This window comes from Oreochromis aureus, linkage group 20 (genome assembly GCF_013358895.1).
Source record: "Oreochromis aureus strain Israel breed Guangdong linkage group 20, ZZ_aureus, whole genome shotgun sequence".
In the NCBI taxonomy this organism is placed as follows: Eukaryota; Metazoa; Chordata; class Actinopteri; order Cichliformes; family Cichlidae; genus Oreochromis; species Oreochromis aureus.
Window position 1 is genome coordinate 20,688,955 of NC_052961.1, and position 18,102 is coordinate 20,707,056.

An 18,102-nucleotide genomic window follows, 5' to 3' on the forward strand; every position below is an offset into this window, starting at 1 on the left:
GGTCTGGGAGCCACATTGGGTTGGTTTGAAAACCAGAATGAAAGAAAAAAGTGAACTGAGTCGACAGTGTCTCAGCATTTTTTGTATTAATCAATCTGATATTTAAAAATGAAAAACAAGTCAAGCTGTAACTTGGAACTGCAAACTGAAACAAAATCTTTGCTCAGAGGTGTTGTGGAGAGCAACATGCCAGTACAGGAGGCCTTGTTGGATGCTCCGGTCAAGTGTGACACCTAGCGGCCAGGTCCAAGAAGTACATCCTAACGCTGGCAAATCTTAAAATATAAGACTTATACAAGACTTTTCTAGTAAAAATAAAAAGATAACTAGCTTCATCTCCTGATATTTTTTAGCTGTTAATCAAACAGACACATGTCTAAGTGTAGGTGTATGACCTTTTGACTTAGCAAGACATTTAAGCATTATGTTGTTAAAAAAAAAAAAAAAAAAATCTCACCTTAAGACTAGAATTTTGGAAATCAAGCAAAAGCAAAACTAGAATCCAACTAATAAGGGAATTTTTAAAAAGCCATTTATATATTAGCCAATAATCATTCAATTTACACAGAACCAAATCACAAAAGCAGTCACCTCAAGCTTCTTTATATTATAAGAATAATACAGAGGAAATCCTAACAATCAGTTATCAGATGACGACTTATGAGTAAACATTGGGTGACAGTGAGAAGGAAGAACTCCGTTTTAACAGAAACAAATGTCCAGCAGAGCCAGGATCAGGGAGGGGCAGCTGCAGCCAGGTGGGGGGTTAGGTCAAGGTCAGTGAGATTCAAACTCATCCAAGATTTTTAGTAGCTGCATCTAGGGTATCAATTTCAAAGTCCTACGATGCCACATTCACGAGTTATGGCATTGACCAGATTTTCAGAAAACCTGACCTCTGACCTGGTTGAGGTCAGTGAGATTTATATGTGTCAACTATTTTTAGTAGATACTACTGTGGTATCAATTTAAAGCTCGTACGTTGCTTCGTTTTCGAGTTATCGCATTCACAAACTTAGCTATCCACACCACCCACACCACTGGTGAGGTGACGAAAATACCATCAGCCTTTTAACAGCTGAGGGGTAATAACGTGTATGCGCACACACAATCTAGCCAACAATTTAACACAGACACTATTTGAGTCCTCACCACTGTCTGCTCAGTTGTGATGCTACTCTGTACATATATTACAACATACAGTGTCATTTATGTGACAGTCAAGTAGTCAGCTAGTATATAAAGGGTTTAATGAAAGCTAGTCCACCTTTAATATGTTTAAAAGGAAAAAACACATCCACATGCCCAGAACACAGAACCTAGAATACATTTATCCAACAGATTCAGTGCATTTTAAACTTTGTCTGCACTATTTGTCTTTTTATTTGAGGTTTAGGGTGAAAATACTTGCCAGATGGCTCGGTTGAGTGAGGCTCTTGAAGGTTAGAGACAGGATGTTCTGTACTTTGCTCACTCATCTGTCCAGAAGTCCTTCACTGGGTTATACACTGCAGATCTGAGGGAGTCCAGCTCCTGGCCTAAAACATTTATGAAAAAGAACAGAAACATTTCAATCAGGACCGTTATGTTTCAAAGAAGATTGGCATTTCCATCTGTAGTGATTCATAGGGGGCAGTATGGCTCTGTTCTGGGACTTCCATGTTTTCAAGTGCAAACATGCAAAGCCTGAGGCAAGGTGGAGAACAGCAAGGAGACTCAGCACTGAACAGAGCTGTTTCACTGACAAAAGATAGGACACTGGTTAAGTCACGGTTTGAGATCTGAGGGCTGAATGTGAAGTAAGGTCTCATCTGAGCCATCAGCTGACGTGGGCTGGTACTGGGATCAGCTGGTCTGCCAGGACTGGCTAAGCTTGACTCTGTGGCCCACCAGAAATAACTGCTCCATCAAGTACATGTCATCGTTCTAAAGGTAGCTTATCCTTGCACATCCCACAGGCAGCATCAAGGTTTCTTCTCAACACAGTACAGTTTCTGAGAATTATTCTACTGTGGGCCACACAGACGCGCATTTATTAATGCAGCTACACGCTCCCAGACCTGTAAACTGCACCATGATAACTTACCCAACTTGGGTGCACACTTGCACACAGTCAGAAGTGCATTTGTAACGTGCAAGTTTCTTAGATGACTTTGAAGAGAGCAGATTAACACCTGCACAAAAACGAGGCCGCCAGTTCTTTTTAATGTCGATATTCTCGCCATTAATTGTTAAATAATTCTTTAAAATAATGAGAAGTTCCTGACAGCTAGAGTAAAAACATTCTGAAGACTGACAATGAAGTTACACTGGGTCAGCTTCAACGCTAGCTAGCGGTAGCACTGCTAGTGCACATAGTTTGCTGTAGTATTATTAGCTTGCTAGTAATTAAGCTACATATTGTAGCTTGATTTGCCGCAGGTCCACAGACTGCACCTGTCCGTAAGAGCGTATTTACTTGTAAATAAATCTAGTAAATAATCCTGGTTAGATAAAATGTTAACTGGAGCCCAAGTTTGTTTTGCTGGTCTCGGCGATTTGAGTCTAATACCTGCAGCTTTACGTTAATCTCGTATAACATAGCGCATGTTAGCTCACCTCTGTGTGTGCTGTGGGAAAGAGGCGCTAATGTGTGAGAGGTTTTGTGTCCCTCAGACTTGCTGTTATCCAGTGGCTGCTATTGGGTTAATTGAGGCTTATTTAATTGCAGTCATGCTCCGCGAACTAGTCCTGTGTGATACCAAGTAAATACAGAGCCAATATTGCCGATATCAATACCGATACATGTGACCAATAAAAGCAGCTCATGTAACAGAGCAGTGAGTGAGTTGGGTTTTTTGAAGACCTGAAATCTAATTGTTCCTCTCTCTAAAGCTCTTCAGGACAACTTCTGTTGTTTAAATAGGCTACAAATCAAACAGACATGGCAGTCAACAGGGAAAGGTTCAGACATCTTTTTTCATAGTGCATGTTTGAGATGTATTTTTTTTATTTCCAAACAAATTATTTGACACAATTTTTCAAGCAACATGCAGAACTAATAGAAACAAAGTATCGATCCCACCTTGGTAGTACCAATACCGCTGCTGGTATCGATGCTGCGGATGTTTGGATCCATACTCCCACCTCTACTGCAAACACTGCTGTTATATTTTTCTTTCTCTGGTCATGAGGGGAGCAGAAATAGCAACAAATATAACATCACAGTTCTATAAAGATACATTAAATAAAAAGTAGAATGATTTTAATGTTGCTCATAAAGAGACCTTATTTTATAAATAACCCCTTCATAAATCATCTTCACTAAAGTCTATTTACTAATGTAAGTAAAGATATTAGACATAAAAACATCAGAAAGTCTCAGTTTTCTCTTCTTAACTGACAGGAGCAGCACATGGCATAGTGGTCTGCTGCTGTAGCCCTTCTGGTTATTGAGTAACAGTTGACTTCCAGTGTGCTGATTCTCCACTGACTTTTGGCTTCAACAAGGCATTTTCACCCATAGAACTAACGCTCACTGGATATTTTCTCTTTTTCAGACCATCCTCTGTAAACCTCAGAGGTAGTTGTGGAAAATATGAGTAGAGCAGCAACTTCTAACATATTCGGACTTGTGAAAGAAGGTCCAGTTGGTTGCCATAAGTTAGGAAACGGTGTCGTGGAGTTTGCATGTTGTATGTTTATGTTTGTTTGTTGTTGTCAGCTTGACCCTTGTCCAAATATGATCATATCTGGTATATTTATTTAAAATAATCTTGTACCTACAAACAATGATTAGCTTTCTACTCTTCACAGACCGGATGATTGCAGAACTGCAACTAAACACAGCAAGCTGACTAGACTTCCAAATTTTCAGAAGCGAGCGACACGATTTAGGAATCACGTGGTCGTTGTCAGACACCAGAACAATTTCTTCGCACCTGCTTCTGTCTGTGTTAGTCAGAGTGGGCTCTGACTTTTGACCTTTCTGGAGAGTACACACAATTCTAGTTGAGATGAGCCATGATCCGCACCACCATAATGACTAACAGGGTCATCAGCTGTAGGAGGTGACCTGTATGTCACACTAGGACACCTGCTGTCTTTATAAAGTGACAGAGGTAATCAGTACTTGTAGTTTAGTGGTGCGAAGGGGCTTTTTCTGTGGCTTCTTCATCACTACACTTGCAGCAGCCAGGAAAGCACAGCTCTTCACTGGAGAGGTGTTAGGTTTCTCTGAGGTGAGCTGATTCATTCAGACCTAAACTTGAAAAATAAAAATAAATTAAAAAAAATAAAAATCTGTTCAAATGATTTAGGATAAACAACCTGTTTGTGTCTTTGCTTTTGTTTTGTTTGTTTTTTTAACTAGGTGACCTGAGGATGAATCTGCCTGTGCTGTGTTTGCTGCTCCTTTGTATTTTTTCAGATACTCAGCAGGTGGTTTTGGACAAATCCGGGCCATCAAGGTATTTTGTAGTGTCCAGTTTCATGTTTGGATTATTAGCTGCAGTTCTGAAATACGTTTGTCAGTGAAACATTCTTCGTTCTCTTCAGCACTTCTTCTCCTAGATGGCTTTCATATCGGACAGAAAAGGGACATCACATGGTCCGAAACCTCAAAAGGCATTCAGATGGAACATTCACCAGTGATTTCACACACTATCTTGATAAGATTAAGGCTAAAGACTTTGTGGAGTGGCTGACCGGCCCCAAACAAGAAGGGTGAGCTGGAAAGTAACATTTGTTTGGACGCTGTTTGGATTTCATGAGGGTTTCGTAGAAGTCACTCGCTTGATTTCGTCTATATTAGTCAGTTTTTATCCACAGTATACAGTTGAATGTTAATTGCAATTATTTGCTTTTACATATATGTTTCACAGATGTTGTGAAGCTCTGCTCGACATTGCGGCAGAAGTATGAGACCACCGGGATAAAACATGTTCCCGTCACTGCGTTACATCATCTAGCAGCATTAAAAAGAGGACAATGACTCTGCATTAAACAACAATGTTGGTATCCTAAGATAAAATGGACTTTCTGCATTTTTATTTTTTTTTAAACAAATAATCAGGACATTTAACATTTTATCTCAGCTTAGTTATTTTAAAATATTCAAAGTATTTTCTGTGAAATGTAAAGATCATTTACAGCATTACAGTTTTTAAATCTGAATCTGTTTTATTTATTTATGTATTTATTTCCCATAAGGAAATGGGGAGAAAAGGATGCGTTCGTGGTTTGTTTCGTTCTGCTTTCTTAAACAAATCTCTGCAGTGTGAATAAACCGAGATGCCAAATGAAAAGGGAAAAAAACTTGAATTTGGGATCTTTTCCAGAGCACTATGAATTCACCTGTATGCATTTCATGTTGTGTAACACATTTTAGAATAAAACCTTATAAAGGGATGTTTCGTACTGACATTGTAGGCCGATCACAGGTACTATAAATGGAATAAATAAGTACTGAATAAAATGAATGGAAAAAGAAATGAAGGAAAGGAACCGCATAGTGTTCTCAAAGTGAGACCTGCAAGCGGATGCTAGTCCTTACATATGTTTAAGGAGCTCTATGAGGATGACAAGGAAAGAATCCACCACTATACTCTTTATTTATCCACTGTTAATATCATGGAGTGATAAGCACAGACTGAAGGAACATTTTCTTATTTTTAATTTCGCAGTTATATCAAACCAAACCTTTCCAGTGATCAAAAAAATCCACCTGTTGTCAAAAAATGATTAAATCTGTTTGTTAAACTTGTTTAACAATTAAAGAAAATAAACCAGCACTAAAATAAAAATTAGCGAGTTGAAGCACGAAGCTCTGAACAGACACAATCTTATATCGTCTCCCTAAATTGGAAATCAGTCATGAGACCTGTGAAAACCTTTTATCTGCTCATATCTGTTGATACATGACAGAGACCACGGGTGGGTGCTGTTGTTCGGCAAATCGAAAGAATCACGCAGTTCATGCACAGGACAGGTTGATTTGGGAATTAAATAAATTTTAAAAAGGCATTTGTTTTGTTTTCTTTTCAATACACATTTGCACTGTTGCACAACAAGGTTATGAAATCGGTTGTCTAGTCAATATTTCGTTGACAAGGAGGTGCTGGCAGATTTCATGCCGGTGGAGAGAAACAGTAGGCCAAAGCTGGTGGAGGAGGGTGGTGCAGGTTTTCATCTATACGTGCTTCTGTATGTTGGGAATACATCGAGGGAGGGGCTTTTCACGTTTTATGAGACTCACTGGTTTCTTCCTCTCTGGTTTCCGTTCTCCCTCCTCAGGGGAGAACAGGAAACCGGGGTGAGGAGGAGAGAAGGAGGGAGCATCATCCTCTGATCTTAGTCAAGGGTTGAAACGGGATCAGATAGTAGGAGCACACCCCCTTTTAACTCCTGGCTATTTGCATTTTTTGACGTTGAACATCAGGGAAGTGAAGGATGAGGCAGAAGGGAGTAAAAGCTCAAAAAGCGGACACCAGTTTCAGTGCAGCTGTAAGATAATTACACCAACAATAACACTCATGACTGTGTCGGCTATAAAAAGCCAAACTTGTCTTTGGAGCCCAGCCGTGGCACGTTTAAATTTAGCTACTCAGGCTTGCCTACGGAGAAACCACATGCTATGTGGCAACGTAGCCTATTTCAGAAGGTGGGGGGGGAAGCGAGGCAATGAGAAGGAGGGGGAGAGAGTGGAGTGGGTGTGGACCTATACGAAGCTCCACTAATCACTTTTTTTTTCAACAGTGGGCTTAGTCGGTTGCTCTTCTTCCGTGCAGCCCCACCCAGAAAGCTTCACATCCCGTGCAGAGGATGCTCGTCCGCCTGGTTCCACCTCCGGCACCAAGGACAGCTCCTCAGCAGCAACGTCCGCTGCCGTCAGGGGAAATTGCTGCTCTCAGATGTGCTTAGCGAGTCTTATTTAAGATGAAATGCTTTTATTATAGTGTGTTTTTTGTTTCGCGGGGGAGCCAGTGTGACCAGGCTGCTCACGGAGGCATTGGGCCAAATTGGGAGTGCGCTGCTGAGTCAGCCTCGACTGCTGCATTAATTTATCTGCACTGCAGTGCTCCAGCACCTCCCATCTCCCTTTCCTGGCTCCCTCCTCTTCCTCTCTCTCTCTTTCTCTCTCTCACAGTCTGCCCTGGTGTATGTGGTAATGCAGCGTTTAGAAGAGAAAGAGCTGGAGGATTGTCAGCGATAACAAGATTTTGTAAAAATGCATATGCGTACGTAAAAGACCAAAAAACAGGGGGGGAAAGGGAGGGTGAGTCCGAGGAAGTGCGGGGGAGAAAGAGAGAGAGAGGGAGGGGGGATGCTTAAAGTGAAGAGTCCACGTGACTTGGAGGAGCTGGGAGCCAGCAAGACGGAATTTTGTAACGTGACAAAAAAAGGGAAAAAAGAGCAGAGGGAGGTACTCCACGGAGAACTGGCCATCTTTTCAGTGTGAGGACAGCTCAAAGCATCATTTACACAGCCTCCACCTCCACCTGCTCCATACAGTGTTTAATGGGTCTAATGGGAAACACAAACATGATCAATATCCCCCTGGCACGCCTTTCTCATGCGGTATACTGTGAGGTTGTGGGGTGGAGACTTTGATATCATACCTCTAGGCGATTTACTTTATAGTGGACCACAAATAAGAGCGTCACCGCACAAATGGACTACATAATGATGGGGCTATAGTCCATCTTCTGCCTGCAAGGGGGTGTTGACACGGGCTCTTAACAAATTCAATAAGTCCATTACGTTTGAAAGGCTGCCTTTCAAGAAGCCAGCTCCATTTCACAGGATGCTCTGCGATTCTCCTCCATCCATACCCAGCACCACAAAAGTAAACTACACAAAATGGTGACCACATGAAGTGCACACAGTGAATGTGAAAGGAAGTCAGACATGGCACTCTAGTCAAAAAGAAATAAACGTCTCATTTAGAAACAACAACAGTACAGGAGGTGTAACTGGAAGGCTGCTTTATTGGTAATAAAAAGGTTCGTGCTCAAATGAAGACAATCTTTCATATATTCTTACCAAGAGTCCAAGTGGTTGTGCAACACACCATCATATTGTACTGTATATCCTCTTTTATCACGGTGTCAAATGATAACAACAGTTTGAAAAGCACTTTTTTTTTTAATTTTTCAGCAAAAAAAGGAAGAAAAAAAACGCCCATAATAAACCATGCTTTAAAAAAAAAAGAATGAGTCCTATAATCAAATATTGATACAAAAATAAATTTCAGATGGAAACAGAAATATATAGAAGAAAGAAAACCAAAATATAGAAGGCAAGCTGCTTTTTCACAAGCCAAGTGGGTGACACACATAGCACTAAGAACAGGACATTTTTTTGAGTTAGCTGTTTTTCTGTTAACATCACACACTGTTGAATATTAAGATGAAGTGGGGTGTCTGGATCATCCTCTGGCAGTATTTGTAAGTCGACATCCCTGATTAATGTTGTGCTCACCCCCAAAACCTCCTACCCTCCACAGTTTGGAAATATGTTTTGGTTTCTTCCTCTCTCTCTTTTCCATTTTAACATTTTTTTTTTCAGTGTGGCATTGACATCCAAATTTGCAGAAAAAGCAGAAAAAAGGCACATGCCATAGAGTGGAACACTAGAAAGAAACCATTCAACGAAAATAACATGAGAATGAGAAGCAAGTACGCGACTCTGTGTGTTGAGCTGCAATGGCACTGATGTGTGGGCATGTGAGGAAAACATTTTTTAAAAAAGTCCCCGTGGTAGGAATTGTCTCAGGGTGCATGAGGCAGTCAGTCACACCAGCTGACGTCCTTCTTGGAAGAGATCACCGGTGATGTTGGTGGGCAGTGAGGAAAAGTCACCTTCGTGTGTCCGTGTCTGTGACTGTGGGTGCGTCCTGTATACTCTGACCGTGAGAGATATGACAGTTAAGTGAGAAATGTGCTGGTAACATTATCCGTTTGTCATGTTTAGGCTACATCCAGTAACATCGCACATGAGATATTCCCCAACATAGAAGGGTGCTGGAAACAACCAGTTTTAGACATCCACTGAACGTGTTGCACATAAATTAAATGTGACAAACAGTGTTCTTCTGTTTTATGTATATACATATAGACATATATGTATACATGTATATATCTTTTGTATTATATAATATCTATATTTCATTCAATTTCCGTCAACAAAGTGAAAAGTGTCTCAAAAAATCCAAAAGGTAACAAATGTGACAAAGGGCATAGCTGGAAGCCATTCTATATTGTTGTTATTATTCTCTTTTTTTTCGATTATTAGTAGTAACATTTTTAAAATTCCGTATTTACAAAAAAACACAACAAAGCATGCCGATAAAATAAAAGAATATAATACAATATTTATAGTTTCTCTCAAAAAGTTCATTCTTTTTCAGCGATTGTGCCATTTACATCATAGCCTGCACTGTACATATATATGTTTTTGTGTTCTTTTTATTTTTTTGTCTTTTTTCTTTTTGCTCGTTTTTGTTTGTTTTTCTTTTTTCTTTTTTTTCAAGTGTGAATGCATCATTCTAAAACATTACATCCAAGATGAGCATGGGTAAATCTGATGACGGTACCTACACCTCCTGTGGTTCTCGTTGGGAATGTATTTGGTTTCAGTGTGCAGCAGCCAAACTGATTCAGAGACCTCATATTGTAAACAGACCTCAGTCATCGTTGTACAGGGGATTCTGGTACAGGCAGTGTTAAACACACCAAATGGCATTAGTGGTGTGATGATGGATGCCGGATTTAAGTCCGGTCATCCACTTATAAATAGGACCATCACTCCTGTGTAGAAAACAAATGGCAGAACACCTATGGAGGCAGTTGCGTCTTGTCTAGCAACAGACAAAGCCTCAGTTTTTTTGTCTTTGTTTTTTTTTTTTGTTTGTTTGTTTTTTAATATGAAAAACACCCACAAAACTTATTATACAACATAACTGCGTCGATGAGAGGCCTGCTGATGTATTTTTTCGGCGAGTGTTAGCCCTCCTAACTCCATTCCTGGCTAATTATTTCTGAAGCAGGTGACAGCGTTTTGAAAGGCTGCAAATATGTGAAAAGATGGTGCGAGTCTGGGTCCAACACCACACAGTGTTTTGAGAGGTCCCACAAAAGCACATTGATACACTGACAAACATGGGACTTTCAGCACTCCGACTCAGACCAAAGCACTACTCTGTTCATCTGCATTCATCTTCTCATGGCAGTCAGTCTTTAACTCTGAAGGGAAGATCTCGAACTATTTATTGGTCCACTGTTATCCGGTGACGCTTATCACACAGCAACCTCCCTGAAATACCAAACAGCATCCATTTAACGCTACAGCTGAAAACCTTAAGCCCTCATTGCTATCCACCTTACTTATACGCTGGGCGTGTCCTCGTGATAATTCCCTGCTAACTCCATGGTATCAGATGGCCAGTGTCATTCCCACTGATAAAAGCCTTTCTGAGAATGATTGCATTACAAGGACATCAGAGAAGGACTTCAAGGCTTTTTCCTGAAGCTGGCAACTCAAAATGTTTGAAAAGCACTGCCTAAGAAATCATTCACTGGGAAATTCTGAATCAGTAAAAGTGTTCAATGTTTTTACCCAAACAATTTAAAGTTCTCCCACTAGCCCTATACACTCACACACACAAAAGAAAAGAACCAACGGGAAAGAAAAAACAAAAACCGCGACCATATTTCTGTCCCCTCTGCAGGAACTACAGCAGTAAAGGGAACACCAACTGATGCACGAGCACGAGTGCCAGATATGGATTCCTTGGCGCGAAACATCACCTCCTCTCGCTGCCCTAATAAGGACCACAGGAAACAAGAAAAGTGACTCCAGGTGAGTAAACAAAGAGATGTATGCCCCAGATTTGGCCCCCTAAATCTGTGCAGCCTCAACATGAGGATATTCTGCTTCATAATACTCGTCCACTCCACACGCTTTATCATTGATAAACATCCAAAGCAACAAAAAAAGGCTTCGATTTCGTGTTGTTGGCTGATCCGACTGAGACTTTGCATCTGAGTACTTACATCTTTCATTCACATTAAAAACAAAAATAATTAGGAGCTGAATCAGAAGATCTGTCAGTTAAAAAGGAAAACTAGTGAAGGGTGACAGGGATCATAGGAATATCATTCCCCCAATATTCTTTGTTTTCCATCTAAAGTTCTTGTAATTTCCCGCGTGGACAGCATCTAACTTGTAGTCAAGCCACTGCAGTGGTCTGAGAATTAGTATCTTGTGGACTATGATTACTCATGCATGATTCCTGGTCAAAACATGCCTTCATGCAAGTCATTTCTATGCATTGAACGAGCAAAATAATTATTATTTATCTGGAACTCGGTCTGAGCAAGTCACCTTCAGCCCAAGTCAAAATGATGACCCCTACCCAGTGAGTGTGAAAGCCCATGTAGAAAATGTCTTTTTCAATGTCAGTATAACAAAGAGAAGATGGAAAGACCGGTGACATGGGCTAAATGTTATCTTTTTTTTTTCTTTTTTCTTTCCTTTTTTTTTTGCTGCTCAAATAATGTAAAGATGCAAGTATACTCGGCACAAACAAACAAAAATCTTTGTCTACGGTTCTGGGTTTCCCCCTCCCTCACTAGTGTTTCTTTCAAAGCTAAACTTGCTTGGTTGATCATTGTTTTCTCCTCGATAAAGATGGTAAACTCAGCATTTAAGACCCTCCTTTAGACTGCTAATGCAGTTCTCTTGGGATCGGCATGATCCAGTCCCGCAGCAACGCTCCGGGGTTCCACACTTGGTGGTGGCAGGTATTTCGCAATTGTCCAATCATCTGGCAGAGATTTCTGTACCTTGGCAGTTGGTCCCCAAAGAAATAGTGTGCCAATGGCCAGCACACAGTTACTGTTTTTCAGCATTGTTTTTTTTTAATTCCTCATTTCTATGAGCTTGGTCTCAATGCAGAGAAAGTTCAGCAGTAAACTGACTGTGTTTGGTTCAGCTGTCTTTGACGACATAGGAAACCACATTGCCTCAGCAGTATCTGAATATGTAAACATTTTTTTTTTTTTTTTTTTGTTATATTTCTCTTGCTTGCAAATGATCATCACTTTTTCTACATTTGTTGGGTTCGGGCTCAGAGTCTCATCTGGCTGTGTTTATTGGGTTTTAAGAGTCACTGAATCCTAACACTTGGATTCCCACTCATCTTTTTGGTTTTTGTCCTTCTCTTTCCTGGCCCACTCCTCCTTGTTATCATCCTGCTTCTCCTTTTCGGGTTTGGTCACGCTGTCATAAGACGGCAGAGAGGCTGTGGATGGTGTGCTCTCCTTCTTCTCCTGGTTGGTCCCGCCGTTCTCCAGCTTATTGTTAGCAAAAACGCGCTTGAAGATGATCCCGCGCCTGATGAGGTGAGCGCGGTAGGCATTCTGGATAGTTCTGGCAGAGACATCCTCCTGTTTGCGGCGGAGGGTGGTGGTGATGGGTTCATACGACACTTTGGAGGGGTTGGCTGCCACGAAACGCTCCTCCATCTGCTGCCTCAGCATGTCCAACTCACCGCTGTCACCCAGCACACGCTTTGTGAAGGCAAACAAGATGTCCAGGCAGTGTATGCGATCGCCACTCACCATGGGCATGTCCATGGCAATTAGTTCTATAGTGTTGGGCTTTGGCACACGAAGTGGGTGCTCCAAAGCATCAGCAAAGTCAGACAGCTTGGCAAAAGAAATGAACTGAGAGGCAGTGGGATCGAACTTCTCCCAGATCTCATAGAAGGTCTCAAAGTCGTCCTCGCTGAGGGGATCAGCACTTTCCTCTGTAGCCACGCTGAAGTTCTCCAGGATGATGGCGATGTACATGTTAACCACAATCAGGAAAGATATGATGATATACATGACAAAAAAGAAGATTCCCACTGACGGGTTACCACAGTCACCTTTCACTGAAGTCCCAGGGTTCTCCAAGTTGGGATCACAGTCCGGCGGGTAGTTGAGGATCGGCAGTAGCAAGCCATCCCAGCCAGCCGATGTGGTGATCATGAACAGGATGATCATGCTGTTGCCAAAGGTCTCAAAGTTGTACAAGTCATCAATCCCCGCTCCATGTTTTACATAGCCAAAGTTAGACATGCCAAATATGGAGAAGATGAACATGACGAGAAAGAGCAGTAGGCCAATATTGAAAAGAGCTGGCAGTGACATCATCAAAGCAAAGAGTAAAGTCCGGATGCCCTTTGCTCCTTTGATCAGACGAAGAATACGGCCAATACGAGCCAACCTGATTACCCTGAACAAGGTCGGTGACACAAAGTACTTCTCAATAAGGTCAGCCAGGAACATACCTGAGAAAAAGGAAAAGGGGAAAAAAGGAAGGGGAAGAAAAAGAAGAAAGGAAGAGAGTATAATCAGTATTTAGCTTCTTGAGGTGACATTTCTAAATCATGTGCTCTCTGCTTTATCTTTCTAGTCTCTCACTCACCAACAATGGACAGGATGACCACCACAACGTCAAAGATATTCCAGCCGTTGGTGAAGTAATAGTGGCGGAGCGCAAAAAGCTTCAGCAAGAACTCCGTGGTAAAGATTACAATAAAGATGAAGTTGACCCAGTAGAGGACGATCTCGGTTTCATCTGACTGATCGTCCGTTTCCACCATCATGGTGACCATGTTGAGGCAGATCAGTATCATGATGGAGATGTCAAAGACTTGCTGTGTCACAAAGTCAAACACCATCCCCTGGATTTTATTCTAAATGGTCAGAGGACAAGGAGATAGACATATAATGAGGTTTTAGCCAAACACGTTATATGTTGATTAAGCTAAACATTTGTCTAATGAAAACATTACTACCTGTGGTCGAGGAATAGGTTTCTGTGGCTTTTTGGATCCCAGTTTTTTCATGGCGTTGTAGTACTTCTTCTGTTCCTCTGTCATGAAGATGTCCTGACCCCCAAAGTAAAGGGACAAAGACAGATTTGGTTATAATCATATCCCAACAAAATGGAAACTCGCTGTACAAAACAGGAAATTAAAATTTTCTTATCTTTTTCTTTTGCTGGTTGAAGTTGTCAATGATCACACCAATGAAGAGGTTCAGGGTAAAGAAGGAGCCAAATATGATGAAGACAACAAAGTAGATGTACATGTAGATATTGACTTCATAGTCAGGCTGGTTCTCCACCTTGGAGAAAGGAAAACGTGTGAAAGCAGTTTTGTATTTTATTAACACAACATGTAAAGGAACAGTTTAAGATCATCTTGCCAAGAGTTAAAGGAAGAGTTACAATTTAATTCTCCAAATTCACTATCAAGACTGGAAACAAGAAATAGATCGGGTGACTCCGCCCAAAGGTAATGAAATCTGCCTCTCAGCACTTCTAAATACTAATAATAAACAGTCATTTTTTTTAATGTAAGAAACATAAAAACTGAAATCATCATTTCATGGAATTGGGTTATTTCCCCTAAAAAGTTATCAATTTTTTGCCACTTTATCACAATTCAGCAGAAGGTTTTTAGCCAAAATGTTTCGTGGTCATCACCAAAATTGACCCTGGCTGTCTAAAGCCAAATCTAACCAAGAATTAATCAGGTCTTCATGCTAATCCATGTGATTTGGGTTACCATTTCTAACTCTTAGTAACAAATTAAACAAAATGTTGAACTACATTTTTAAGAGCAATTTACACACTTGCACAAAGTAATGTATCCCTAATTAGAGTCATACAGATTTATAGATATACCTCTCTTGAATCCACAGCTGCATACATAATGTCCATCCACCCTTTGAATGTGGCCTTTTAAAAAGAGAGACATGGTTAAATATTTTTGTATAAACTAAGAAAATACTAAAAAGAAAATTATAAATTGCAATCATGGCAAACCGAAACTGAAGTGCATCCTGTGGTACAGCTTGTGCACAGAAAGAAGCGAGTGAACAAAGAAAAAGGGCATATGAAGAGACGAGCCAATATACACCATGAATATGAACAATAGGCATCATAGTACTGTGAAAAGCAAAAAACAAATGGATTGTGAAGTAACAACAGATCTTTAAGTGTAGAACACGAAGAAACACAAAAAATGAAAGTAAATGAGAAAGGGAAAAAAGGGCGGAAGAAAAAAGAAATGGATTCTGTGAGCGACTAGGTGTGATGCTCTCACCACTTGCAGCAGTGCGAGATAGCCGGCGCCCACATTGTCAAAGTTGATTTTGACATTCTTCCACCTGACCTCAGAATTGTTCTGGTTAATGAGTTCCAAGCACTGGGTCTTGTTGTCGACCACGCTGGTGGGAAAATATTCCTCGGATGTCTCATTGAAACAGTAGTAGTACTTGCCCGCAAAGAGATTGACCCCCATGATACTGAAAATCAGCCAAAAGATGAGGCAAACCAGCAACACATTCATAATGGAAGGGATGGCACCCACCAAGGCGTTGACTACCACCTAGACCAGACCAGGGGAGACAGGACATGACAATGTCAGAACCGTAATAACGAACACACATCACTCCACCCCTGTGACGCTACATATTGTTATGGCATTACAGGTAATATTTCAAAATTAAACCATTTGATACAGGTGTGTTAAGAGGAGCTTTTAAATTCCACTATGGCTTCATGTAGATGAAAACACAGCACTGTGAGGTGCATACTGAAGTGTGGGCAATTACTAAGAAGGAGAGTTGTATCAGTCCCAGCCTAATTAGAGCAGCACTGATGCGACTCTGAGATGCTCTTTGATCTGCTGAAGCACGCAGCTAGAGCTGCTTAAGGGACACTCAAGCACACACACACACACACACACACACACACACACACACACAAACATGTGTTCTATAGCGCCACCCATATAAATACCTTTAAGAGTCGCATGTTTATGATAAAAATGGTACATTTTAAAAAATAAAAGTCATTTTTATTTTTGATGTTATCACTTTTAATGTTTTGCACATGGCTTTCACATGTGATGTGGAGTTATTAAACTACCACACTATGGCAGAAAGTTTACTGACAGTTTTTTTAAAACATTAAAAAAACAAAACCAGATTGTAAGTTAATATCTGTAAGTGATGGTAGCATGTTAATTTGGCTTGACTATTTATACACTACAGTATATTTGGTTCTATTAGGTTGTAAATAGGTAATAGGCATCTGCACACAAACACATGTTCTAAGGCACCAATCTTACAAATATATTTTAGAATTGCATATTTATAGCATAAATGGTACTTAAAAAATAAAAACCTATTTTGTTTTTATAATGATCTTTTCTAATATTTAGTACATGACATGTACCGGTACATGGCTTTCACATGTGGTGTCTAGTATTAAACTACCACAGTATGGTAGAAAATGTTATAACAGTTACTATAAATAAAATTGAATTAATGTCTGTAAGTGACTGTAACATGTTAATTTGGCTTGACTATTTATACACTACAATATGGTTCTGGTAGGTTGTAGATGGGCAATAGGCATCCACACACAAACACATGTTCTGAGGTACCAACCTTACAAATATATTTAAGAATCGCATATTTACCATATAAATGGTACTTTAAAAAAAAATCACTATAAAAAGCCACTTTTTTAATATGATAGTTTCTATTATTTGGTGCATGGCATGACTTTTACATGTGGAGTATTAAACAACCACAGTATGGCAAAATTTTCAATGACAGTTTCTATATTAAAAAACACAAGTTAAGTAAGTTAATTTCTTTTTTTTCTTTCTTTCTTTTTTTTTTTTCTTTTTTTTTTTTGTCTGTCCCATTTGGTTCTTTAGCCGTCAGAATTGTTGTCTGAAGACCAACAAGGATACCAAATGGATTTATTCTGCCAAATGGATCATCGTGGCATTGCCGTATTGGTCCATTTGATCAAACTTTGTTGTTATTATTAAGTAAGTTAATTTCTTAAAGTAACTGTTACATTTTAATTAGACTATTTATACACTACAATATATTTGGTCCCATTAGGTTGTAGGTAGGTAGCACTCACAAGCACCCACACATACACATAAACACACAACTTGCCAGTGGTTGTTTTCCAAGATTTATCTCTATTAAGACTCACAAAATTGCCAAGTGTTCCTGTTATTATTTTACATGTACGTATATTTATTTTTTATATAAATTTACAAAAAACTAATAAAGATCAAATAATAAAAGAAAAATTTGACAGTTTTGCAAGTGAGAAATACAATTTGCAATCCCGAAAAGTTGATCCTGTTCATCTGGATGTAGCGTTTTCAGTTGGAGAAATGTTTTGTCACTCATCCAAATGACCTATACAGGTCAAACTTACAAAGAGTACACTTGCATAATGACTGAAACTAGCACCACTGACAAACAATGGGCTGTGAGGTCAATGATCGATGGTCTTTGATCAGTGGTTGTTGATCGATGGTCATGACAATTTGCATTGATCAAGAAAGTGGTTCTAGTTTCAGTCATTGTGCAAATGTACTCTGACTGGGGAAACCTGCAGTCAGCTGAGACTGAAGAAGTCACTTGGATGAGTGACAAAACATTTCTCCAGCTGAAAATGCTACGTCCAGATTAACAGAATAAACTTTTTGGGATTTGCTTACCTGGATGAGCATGCATCACTACAATTTGCAATATTTCGACTACTTGATGTGTGTAAGTTTACATCAAAGAGCTTTGGTTGTCAGTAAAAAAATTTAAAGTGTTTTAATGCCATAGCATTATGAAGTGTCCCCTATTACCACCCCAACCGTAGACAGTCAATATTTCTAATACAGCTTACTTTTGTTCCCACAACTAGCCCATTAAATAATATAACATTATAGCAGTAATACATTTTTCCCACCACCACCCCAAAATCTAGCAATCAAATCCAATATCCAATGTATTTGTCATTGCCAGTACTAAGCTCAGCACATAGTGAACCGCTCACTACCAGTGTTAGGCAGGCCGACCAGCAGCTCTCAGGCAGACAGCTGAGCATGCATGTCTTTGGCAGACTCGTTTTGTGGAGCCATATTCCCTCCTCATTACAAACAGATAGGGAGGAGCTCTAGAGCAGGATTCTCTCAGCATGTGCATGACCTTCACCCGCTGACTTGAGCTGAATAGGCGGGGATGCAAAGGGTACACT

At 40.1% G+C, this 18,102-nt stretch overlaps 2 protein-coding genes and 1 long non-coding RNA gene across 5 annotated transcripts in view; 1 reads left to right on the plus strand and 2 right to left on the minus strand.

Moving 5' to 3' along the window:
* Nucleotides 1–2,721, minus strand: part of fignl2 (fidgetin like 2) — a 47,295-nt gene extending 44,574 nt beyond the window's left edge. Inside the window, exons 1-2 of the mRNA XM_039604789.1 lie at nucleotides 2,599–2,721; nucleotides 1,412–1,538 (exon numbers count right to left, since the gene is read on the minus strand). Of these exons, the coding sequence (XP_039460723.1) occupies nucleotides 1,412–1,478 (67 nt within the window). The 5' untranslated portion in view covers nucleotides 1,479–1,538; nucleotides 2,599–2,721. The remainder of the gene's footprint in view (nucleotides 1–1,411; nucleotides 1,539–2,598) is intronic.
* LOC120435352 lies at nucleotides 1,706–5,317 on the plus strand. Its single transcript, XR_005609669.1, has 5 exons — nucleotides 1,706–1,932; nucleotides 3,796–4,220; nucleotides 4,352–4,448; nucleotides 4,537–4,704; nucleotides 4,863–5,317. It is a non-coding gene; the product is annotated as an uncharacterized LOC120435352 (long non-coding RNA).
* Nucleotides 5,318–7,947: 2,630 nt separating this feature from the next.
* scn8aa (sodium channel, voltage gated, type VIII, alpha subunit a) overlaps nucleotides 7,948–18,102 on the minus strand; it is a 49,184-nt gene continuing 39,029 nt past the window's right edge. For 2 of the 3 annotated variants that reach the window (XM_039604710.1, XM_039604711.1), the window contains exons 22-27: nucleotides 15,140–15,424; nucleotides 14,719–14,772; nucleotides 14,019–14,156; nucleotides 13,826–13,930; nucleotides 13,453–13,723; nucleotides 7,948–13,315 (exon numbers count right to left, since the gene is read on the minus strand). In XM_039604710.1, coding sequence (XP_039460644.1) covers nucleotides 12,159–13,315; nucleotides 13,453–13,723; nucleotides 13,826–13,930; nucleotides 14,019–14,156; nucleotides 14,719–14,772; nucleotides 15,140–15,424 — 2,010 coding nt within the window. In that variant the 3' untranslated portion in view covers nucleotides 7,948–12,158. The remainder of the gene's footprint in view (nucleotides 13,316–13,452; nucleotides 13,724–13,825; nucleotides 13,931–14,018; nucleotides 14,157–14,718; nucleotides 14,773–15,139; nucleotides 15,425–18,102) is intronic. The other variant, XM_039604712.1, reaches the window with a different exon arrangement.